This window comes from Coptis chinensis, chromosome 4, assembly GCF_015680905.1.
Source record: "Coptis chinensis isolate HL-2020 chromosome 4, ASM1568090v1, whole genome shotgun sequence".
Taxonomy (NCBI): domain Eukaryota; kingdom Viridiplantae; phylum Streptophyta; class Magnoliopsida; order Ranunculales; family Ranunculaceae; genus Coptis; species Coptis chinensis.
This window is the reverse complement of record NC_141459.1, coordinates 55,067,293-55,077,826: the sequence shown is the minus strand read 5'-3', so window position 1 is coordinate 55,077,826 and position 10,534 is coordinate 55,067,293. Positions and strand designations below refer to the sequence as shown.

The following is a 10,534-nucleotide window of genomic DNA, read 5'->3' as shown; positions in this document are numbered from 1 at the left end:
GGTTTTCAAAGGGAGGAAGAAGGTTAAACTCGCAATTTCGGTGTTTCAAGTTTTCAAAATTGCGAAACTAGATCACATGAGGTACCAGGTCACGTGTATTTCAAAAAATGCCACATGTCTAGATGGCTGGACACGTGGTATAGGACGGTGGCCACATCAGCAAAAATTGACCGGAAATACTTCCAAGTCGCAAAGTGATAATGTTTTGATTGTACAATGTAGTTTAGTGCCTGAAAAATTGTATAGTATCCAAAGTGCAAAAACATGTATAGTACATTGTATATTATGCCAATTAAGTGGTTAGCATAATTACTATTGAGAACTTTGGCAAACGGGCCTAATCCACTTACAAGGTACTGTTCCTTGGCCAGTCAAAATTTTGATTCCTCACTCTGTAATCCGTATGAGACAACCACTCTAAGCTACGATTTATAGAGAGATGATTTCCTCATGAGTCATGACCTGCTTATACAATTTCAAATGAATTACCCGACATACCATTAACGAAATCGCAGCTAAGATATTAGTTTGTTTTTTACAAATGTACAATTTTTAGAACTCTTCAATATACTATTTTACAAAGGGACCTGAGGTGGTTAAGGTTAAGTAATGGAAAACGATTTGCAGCAAACAGGTTACTGAGCGTTTCTAGTCATTTTCACCAATAGAGAGAAATATTGTTTCGTCATCTAGACCACCACTCCAGCCAACAGCCTGAACAATACCTAATATAGTCGTTTCTCGTATATAAACAGAACTGCGGAACAAAAACTAAGGATTTGAGGGCAATGATGACTGTAATCTGTAGACTCTAGACCTGTCTTTTATCCTCTTGCTTGTAGATATATAGTGAATAGCAGAAACTGCAGAACATTGCATGTACACTTTAAGAGTATTTTCTGTCGTCACATAAATAATCAAAAAAAAAGTCTCAGTATCTAATTGGCAAAATCCCACAAGATGGTCATGGGTTCTCCACTATGGCACATAAGATTTATATTCTAGTTCCCTTGCTTCTTTGGATACTCTCTGGGTCCAAATATGGTTGATCCGATTCTCACATTGGTACTGCCCATTTCAATCTGCAAGAGAAATAAAAAATTTAAGCTTTTTCAGCCCACTGCTACGGAGTATGGATTAAGTAACAAAATAGGGAGTACTACCAGCGTCAAAACCTAAGGAACCTATAAATACCAGCTATATATTTCATTTATACATCAGTTCCATCACACATTCACACCTTATCGAAAAATTGTATGCAAAATATTAAGAACAGCAGATTCAATCATGGCACTACTAGTGGTCAGAGGTGACTAGGCGTCCCAGATTGCAAATAATGCTACATGTGGTTGTGACTTGCGAAACTATACATAGCACAAAACAATATACAGTTTTAAATGTTCAAGACTTGACATGAATGTGCTGAAAAATACAATTAGTTGTAGTAAATGAATTTTCGGGACCCTTTCCGTTTCAAACCCACTGTTGGAATCTACGAACTGAAAATATACTGCAACTAAGACGTAAATTAGAAATCCAAGAGAATATATTCTTACAGCTTTCTCAAAGTCACCAGACATGCCCATTGATAGCTCGCATTGCTCCTCTGTCATTCCAAGTGCTTTGCATACCTCAGCTCTACAATTTGATAACGTCTGTCTCACCAGTACATGCAATTGAGTATCAAATAAAGTGGAATATAATAAAAACTGAAACCAAATACAATATTGAAGTTCGAATCCAGATAATCACCTTAAAGTTCTCTGGAGTCGACGTATAGTCCAACATCCCAATTGTCATTAGTCCAGAAAACTCAAGGTTTGGGCAGCCCATCTTGACATGTTTTGCAAGCTCTACGCAACTTGAGGGTTCTACACCAGATTTTGCTGAAACATAAGTCACATGCGTTTATGAGACGAGAAACCACAGGACACTCCACTAATAACAACATAAAAAACAGGAGAAAGGTTATTAGGAAAAGGAAAAAATAGCTCAGAACAACTAGTCGGTCGAAAAACAGGGACGTTTATGCGTTTATTAAGTAAAACCAGTTCAAGAGCTTCGACTTTGTGGAGTTTCAAGTAGTGGTTATGGTTATCAATTCACTTACATGCTTCCCCACTTGTATTCACTTGGACCAAAACCTTCAGAGGCTTTCTTCCAAAACTTGCAATATAGCGATCGAGATAATTGGCAATCTGTGATACACTTAACATCAAGTGAGATACAGGTATATAAACAGGAAAAACATTTGGAGAGTTTGGTTCATGACCACTAAAATTTCAATAGTGAGACATTTGAAAACGGAAGTTGGAGCTTATGCAATCATAACTCAAGATAGATAAAAATAAACTTCACATTTAACTGCTATATCTTTTCGTTCCTTTCTTGGGTACAAGTTGTTTCAATCAAAATCTCTTTATACAAGGTTTTGTTCACAGGTTTGCTAATAATCATTTTAATCAGCAATTTGCATTAACATACCACCTACGATTTTGAGTATTTCATACCTTGTTAAAAAATTCTAAGAGAAACATATGTTTGAAGTCCCCAAATCCAAACGATGTAAAGCTTTTGGTGGAAACTACGATAATGATCTAAAAAGAAATAAACACATGAAGAATTCAATCAACCACTAGAACAAAATCAACTTCATTTGAAGCAACTCAAGCAGAGCCCTTCCCACAATAACACCAGGCACTCTTGGGTTTATTTCAATATAGCAAACACCCAAATAAGGCATGAAAATCTTAAATACTATAGCCTGAACGGAATTAGAATAAGAAAATATTAATAAGATCAATTCAATACTAAACAAAAATTTAGTGTTCCTGTCACCGCTCATATGCTGAAACCCAAAACGCAACTTTGACCTTCAAACCGTACAAATCTTGAGTTTGTCATGAGATTAGCTTTGATAGATATCAAAGTCCTCTTTGCACTGCATCCAAGGATCCAAATTTTAATTCCCAGGTCAAAAGATAAGACCTGTCGAAGATAGTCTCGATAACTCTCAGGAGTATTTTCACAAATCCCCCTACCAGTTCCACCCATTAGGGGTAATCAGGCTGAAATTCTGACCAGTGAGTTTTTTCGTGTGAATTTACGGATCTTGTTTAGAAAGATTAACATGCAGTATCTTGTTGAAGCTTCTGCTAACAAGTTTAGATCATGGCCATAAACCTCGTCACAATGTTCTCTAGTCAAGGTAACCAGAGTGTGAAAATGATACAGAATGAAGCATTTAAGGCACTTCGTTGGAGAAATAGCTCAAGAGAGATGAAAAGTAAATTGGTTAGTGTTGCTGAAGGAGAGGGCTACCAACAAACAATGGTTTTATTGATTAAATTAAACTTTATTGATAAGAAAGAATACTACTTTGCAACCATGATAGAGAGAGTAAATAGGCATCCACATGTTAACTAAGTGAGTTTCTAACTAAGCATAGTACTTTGACAGAGTTAGAATCCATTAGAACACTCACCCTTTGTCAACCACCTCTTGCTCGGTTGCTCCCCTTAGAAAGTCACTAAGGTAAGTTATACAACCGAAAGAAATCCACAACATAAGTGCATCACATCATGAGGTTGCAATACAACAACTTCCAAATTACAAACAAAACCATGGAAATTGAGTCGCCTAAGAGTTGGATTCCTAGACTTGCCATCATTCCTTTACATCAAGAATGACCCATTGCACTTTCTTATCTTCACTTTTCAAATTCCTCCATTTCCTGTCTTTTCCACAAAGCCCAAATGGTCGCCTTGGAATGTGCTCCACACAACCACTTGGCCTTCATAGTATGTAGATTAACTACCGAAAGCTTACGAACTATTATGAGAATGAGGCGTTGAGCCCAACAATTGTTGAAGGATGAGAGCAAAACATCCTTGTTAGAGTTCTAAGAGGACATCTCCTGAGGGGATTTAAGTTCAGATGGTCTAAGTGTGAGGAGATTGTTCCTTTTAATCCTGAAATAGGCAAAAGAAAGATCACTATGCCAAGTTATCAAGAAGAACATCCCATGTCCTTGGAAAAACTCACACAAGAAATGCAAGAGTCGAGGCAGACTATGCTGATGACGATGGAGACCATGAAAGGGTTGAACTTGTCAACCTCAAGGAGCAATCCAGAAAATTGGATGGTTGGTTGAAATCCTAGGAAGTTTATTTCAGTACAAAAGTGTATACAGAAGCGAAAAAATAAATCTTTGCACGACTGAAACTTGGTGGAAATGCTCTCACCACTTGGTGGGAAGCACACACATCTGAGTTGGCTCTAAACCATGAACCCCCATCCCCCAGTAACCACTTGGCACCACTTTGCTACATCTGTACAAAACCGATTCTATCCTATTGTTATAAATGAGGACATTCACTTTGAGGTGAATCTTCATTGACAAATACAAGGGAGGATTGTAATTCTCTTTGTGGACATAATTATCACTTTTCCAGTGGCTGATATTGATGCTGCATGCAAGAAAGCTATGTACATTGAGATGAAAACCAACCTTCAGGGAAAGGATACCTCAAAAACTCGGACGAAAGTCCAAACAACAGAAATTTCCGCTGGCTAGGTTCCCAAAATGGAAGGAGAAAGAATTTCTCTGTGGCGAGTAAAGGCTAACAATATTGTGATAACTGTAACACCCATCAACAGTCTAAGAATGGATTTTTGAAATTGCATCCAAAATTCAAACCGTCTTGGTGGAAAGACAAGTACCAAAAGGGGAAAGATACATGTGTTGAAGATTAGGTGGTTGAAGGGTCATCTGAACCTATTGAAAAGTTTGCCATGATGGTTAGCAAAGGAGCTGCAATTGCATCCAAAGTGGAGGTAGCAAACCATGCAATAGCTGCAGATGGGAACACTTAAGCTGCGCAAGGAAATCAGTTGGTTTCTTAACCAGCAAGTTTTCTTAGGAAGGAAGTTTCTTAGCAAGAGAGCAGCTGAAACGAAGATAGCTGGTCTCAAGCCTTCATAAATCACATGGTGACAATATAGAGAATATGACTCTTGTCATTATGTGGGAGGCCAAGTAACCAAGTTTCAGAAAAGGACAAAGATTGCAACCACGTGTTCAAATCTGAATTGAATATAGGTTTGAAGACTTCAATGTTAAGAAATCTGTTCTTAGGCCTACATAAATCCCTCTTGTTCTTCATTGAGGGACATGAGAAAATTTCAGGAAAAGTTACTCTTGTAATCTTGAGAGAGAGTGAGAGATAGATTCTCTAGAATTTTGCAATACCAAGGTTGTATTAGAACCAAGTTGGTAACATTGTAAAAGTTCTGTATTTGCTTTTATAATAAGTGACTTCAGTTCTCTTGTTATTACTTAACTTCAGTATCAAATTCAGTTACTGGTATTTATATTCCGGTCAACCTAAGATCAGATCATAGAAGTTTAGAACCTGGATAAGTTATAAGGTGATTCACATCTTTTTTCACCAAAGATTCGGGACATCCATGCCTCTCCAATTCAAGTAATCGATGGTTTAAATTATTTTTAGATAAACCATCCAACAAAACAAAGCCACTCTTTATCACCGTATTAATACAGTGACATTCTAGGTAGTTTTCTTCTTATTAAGAAGAAGATAATATAATACTTTTTCTTATAATTATTTCTTTCCAATCATGGTTTTTCCTCCACTTGGACGTTGTCCACGTATATATTCTTTTTTTGCGAGATTTTGACCTAATTATCCATGCTTACCAATTTAGATATCATATCCATCCCAAATTTTGTTGTACACTTGCTTATCCACTAAGTTTTCTAAACAAAATCCTCTTGGTTCTCACATATCCACTCTGCAAATGATCAAAAATTAACTAGCTATTCTTTCTAAATGAAGGACTACCCACCAACTCACTTTTGGACTATCTCAGTCATCTTCAACAAATGTTCTTAAATAGAAGTAGCTTCTTCACTAAATATTCAATTTATGAATGAAAGTCGAATACCCAACCTGCAGACTGCAGTTGACACCAGTTTCTGCCCATCTTCACTTTGACGCCCCTACTTATTGATACCATGAAATTAGAGCAGAGGTATGTAAAGAACAATGCATTTTCGTAGTTTTGGTCCGTCCGAACAAAAGTCATGTAAACCCTCCCCTAATATGAGAATCTCAATGCATGATATGGTCTCATTTAACCACATAATGACCCAATCTATAACAAAATATCATGAGCGAACCTCACAGCCGTCCATGACGAAATGCCTTGAAGATTAAGCCTTACAAACACAATAACAGGCACACGCCTTGAGGCTATAACCTCGAGCTGCGATAAGGCTATAACCTCACTGGAGCACAGTAAATCCCTAAAAGTCCAGCTTTTTACACATCCCTTTATTTTGCCTTCTTTTTTTCTTTTCTTTTTCATTCTTTTAGTCCTTTTTTGATAAATCATATCAAACTCTACTAAGATTTCAAAACTTTTGTTAGCTACTTAGCTTTCATATATGTATCTCAACAGTGTCATTGTCCCATAAAAGCTTTGGTCTCTACAACTTGTGTGTTGTTTGTTTGTTTGTTTGGTTGGTTGGTTGGTTTTTGGTAGTTTTAGTCACAAGAGACAGGTCTCAAATTTTCTAGATTTAATTATATTTTTTGTAAACTTTTTGCATTTCTATTAGACATTGAACTTACGCCTCGCACGCCTTTGAGGCTAGTATTCCACTTAGAGGCTAAAAATGCTCTTTTTAAATCCTAAGATACGGTAAAGATTTGGCCTTCAAGAACAAAAAGCCTTTCATATACAAAATCCATCTCCTTGAGACCTCCAGAATACCTTGAAAAAGACATTTATTAGCTTGAGAGCCCAACATACAGGTTACCACTCTGAACTTGTTTACACTTTGGGGAAGTGGACGATGTGCCATAAAGTGAGAAGGCCTATCATTCTGCTAGGACTAACCCACCACGTTAAGGATAAACTGAAAGACATGGGTCATTGATACCCCATCTTGGAGACATAAAGGACAACAGTTCACAATAGTATCGTTTTCCCTCTTCAAAGACGTCAATGGTGAGAATAACTTACAAGGGTGCACAGCAAGTTAATAAAAAAGAAAAACATATCTTAGACAAGCCAGGAGAAAGAAGAAATGGTGAGACCCTATTTGCTCTATGAGTAAGAGACTAGGATGAAGGGGTGCATAAAGGACAACTCTGCCAATTTTAGTGACAGGACCAGAAACGAGAAAGTAAGAGCTTCTCCACAGAATATTAATCTCTCCTCCAAATTTCCACCACCACTTGCAAAGATTTCTTATAGGTTTTGGGTTTTGCATTTCCCTAAATTGCAAGACAAATTGAAACAAGTCTTCTTAGATGCGTCTCTTTATGTAGACATTGCTACATGGAAGATTACTTAGCACTGATAACTTTACGAAAAGGAGGTAGATTGTGGCTGATAGGTGCATCAGGTGTGCGCAAGAGGACAAGAGTATTCAGTATCTAATTGATGTAGGATAGGATATCTAGCTATGGTTGGTTCTAGAAGAGTTTTAATTAGTAGTTAAGTTATTTCTTAATTTGTGTGGAAATAGAATTAGAAGTAGTTTCTATTTTGCATTGTTTAGAGTCCAAGAAACCATATCTATAAATATGGCTTCTCTAGTAGTTTGTAAGAATGAACCCATTATGATAATTATGATTTGATTTATATTCAAGAAATTTCTCAATTGAGTTATCTTTGTTATTATCTTTATCTTCATCTTTTAACCTATTGTTTTAATTTGTCTAATCTTCTAATCTCCCTTCTTCTTTACTTCCACAATTGAGATTTCTTAATCTCTTTCTTCCAAATCTCTACTTTGTTCTTCATTACTAATTAGGGAGTGTATTTTTGCAAAGCTGTTTCGGATTATCTGTTGATCAGCTTAAAACTTGGGAACACCGATGGTGGTCAACTCCTCGGCACTTGTTGTGCTTGGAGATGTGATCTTCACTATCCTACAGGGAAGCTTTACAAGAAGATGCTATTACATGCTTTTTTTGGTCCATGGTAAGGATAGAAGTGTCTATGAAGATAGTCTCTTCTACCGATAAGGAATATGTACGTAAGAAGTGTCTTTGGATTTGGATTTGGATTCTAATGATAATAGGTTGGAAGGCCTTAGACTAGAGGACCTCTTCTTCGGGTGGGATAATGAAATTTCAGGGTAGCTCATTGTGTTCTTGGTGATGCCATCTCTGTAACTGGACATAAATGTACCTTAATGCTAATTACCACTAACAGTGTTACTCCTAATGATTTTCTTTTTACTTATTTATTGGTAAACAGAGTTTTACTTTTTCTAAGTAATTTAATAAAGTCTATGGCACTACAGATCACGAAACTACAATGCATCCATGCCTTACATCCAAGATCTTAGCCCCCAAGAAAGAGGTTCTCAAAACCAAGCCCATAGAAGCTTACAAACATATATAACATGACCAAATCAATGCAAATATCTTTTCCAGATAAAAGAAATTCACATGCCGACTTAGTATGCTCCCCTTTTCTCCCCTCTTTAAAAAAACGAACTAGAAAATGAAAAAAGAGTAACAGAAAGAGTTGGCTAATGTTTTAGAAGTTAGATTCTGTACAAGTTCTCACCTTCTCATCATCTACACTCTCAACCATTGCAAGATTTGGGACTGCAGCTGCAAAATAAGCAGAAAGGCATTAATAGTATTAATATTAGCCAGAAGCATAACAACACATTTTTTTTCTTCTATTTTAAATGGTGTGCATTGTTTGTTCTCATTTTGAGTTTCAAAAAATATAAATAAAATGTATCAACTTAACAGAACTCCAGTACCAAAACAAAATGTGTTACTGTGTGTGTGTGTGTGTGTTGTGGGGGGGAGACTGGTTGGAGTTCACAAGTGTTCAATGTGAAGGTCTGTAGTTACTTTCGCAATACAAGTACAAACTCTGCTCAAGACATGGGACGTCATACAATAAATGATCAGAATCCCACAATAACTATACGAGCTACTATTTCCAACAATTCCACACATTTTGCTTCTTTCAATATGAACACAATTTGCTGTTTGTTCCAATCAGAATCTTAGCTTCAGTCGAAGTCTTCTGAACTAGCAAGCAGTCTAAACTAAAGAACTCAAATAGACCTTTTTCAAGCACCTGCTGCAACTGATAAGGTACAAAAGGTCATTCTTAGAATGCTATCCAAAAAAGAATCCATTGCTTACTAAAAAACAAATGTAAAAGAGCCTTCCTTGAGGCGAGTAGAATTCAAAACTTGAAAAGCCAAAGGACACCAACCCAGGCAAATACAATAAAAGACAAGACGTTTTAAGCGCACTGGAAAACACAAAGATGGGGACTACAGTAACCTCGTTCTCAAACTGTTTAGACTGCAGATATCGCAGCAAACAAAGCCACTTCTATGGACACACAACAAGCTTTTTTGTATTACGGTAAACCCCCATAGCTACACAAATGAGAGGTTCCACATCAATCATACTTTCGTTCTGCGAACGAGGGTTGAGCTAGAGGGTATGGGGTGCCTACCGTCCTGTGTTTCAAAATGACACAGTCCCCTGTAATCTCTTCTTTATCCCCTTGTAAAAAGCCTTTTATTCTTATCGTATAATATATATGCTCAATTAGCCAAAACAAACCATAAGGGATACCATTAGAGCCAGTTTATACTCATTTGACAGTGTTGGGTAACTTGATCACATAATATTGGGTAAATTTATTTCCATGCTCCTGTAAAATTCCAAGTTTAAGTGCTTCCCTTGCCCAGGAGGCCATCAGGACTAAATCTAGATATGACCATGTGTCCACCAGAAAAATCCACTACAGTAATAAAACTATATATAAATTATAAAATACACTGATTATACTTAGAAGGGGTTTGACTTTGTTGCTTTGCAAATTCCCAATAAAATGCCACTCAATATCATCTGGAAGCTGCAAGAAAGACATAAAACTTATATTTCCATGATAAAAAAAAACTCTAAATAGTTTCTTTGTCAAGTAAGTAAATGACCTGGGGAGCTTTTTCAATAAATTCTTGAACATAATTTTCACCGAAACAGCGGTGACCAGCATCATAGACTTGGCGAATGAGTGAGACTGGTTTTGTTTTGCTGACTGCCACTACTCTGACTTGGTCTGACTTACGTGCGGATTTTTCGGCTGCTGACTGGACTCTGTACATTATTGTACGCAAAGCTGTTACTACTGCACCCTCCATAGCAGGCGCGGCCATTTTGGACGTATAAGTTTTTTTGTCTTCGTTTTTAGTAGTTCCTCTTCTTCGATATGGTTTTCCATTTATTTACTCCACTTGGTTTATTGTGTGCCACCATATATAGGAAACTTTTGGGCCACTTTTTAATGGGCTCAGGGATTACGGCCCAACAATAAAAGACCGAATTGAATTTCGGCTCAAGGACAAAACCGGGCACCTCTGTTGGTTTTAGGACAAATCTTCGTTAATAATTTTGATTTTAGAACAAACCGACCTGATGTCAATAAATTTATTACATAGTTTTTTTTATCAATG

At 36.9% G+C, this 10,534-nt stretch overlaps 1 protein-coding gene across 2 annotated transcripts; it reads right to left on the bottom strand.

Annotated features, from left to right (window-relative positions):
* Positions 1–818: 818 nt before the first annotated feature.
* Positions 819–10,312, bottom strand: LOC147504060 (uncharacterized). 2 transcript variants are annotated; one of them, XM_086557152.1, is made up of 8 exons: positions 10,016–10,312; positions 9,870–9,936; positions 8,611–8,657; positions 2,511–2,597; positions 2,111–2,198; positions 1,753–1,886; positions 1,557–1,655; positions 819–1,082 (listed from the first exon to the last, which is right to left on the bottom strand). In XM_086557152.1, exons 1-8 carry the CDS (start codon positions 10,235–10,237, stop codon positions 1,002–1,004), a joined length of 825 nt encoding a protein of 274 aa, XP_086413278.1. In that variant the 5' UTR covers positions 10,238–10,312; the 3' UTR covers positions 819–1,001. The 2 variants fall into 2 exon arrangements, with proteins under 2 accessions (XP_086413278.1, XP_086413279.1); XM_086557153.1 differs by lacking the exon at positions 2,511–2,597 and having other exon boundaries at positions 10,016–10,311.
* Positions 10,313–10,534: the final 222 nt, after the last annotated feature.

Excerpts from the sequence above, each read along its gene's own strand:
- LOC147504060 (XM_086557152.1), bottom strand. The coding sequence starts at position 10,237 with ATGGCCGCGCCTGCTATGGAGGGTGCAGTAGTAACAGCTTTGCGTACA. Across the intron at positions 8,658-9,869 it reads CAAAGTCAAACCCCTTCTAA|CTGCAGTCCCAAATCTTGCA; the intron begins GTATAATCAGTG and ends CTTATTTTGCAG. Across the intron at positions 2,598-8,610 it reads AGAGTGTAGATGATGAGAAG|ATCATTATCGTAGTTTCCAC; the intron begins GTGAGAACTTGT and ends ATTTCTTTTTAG.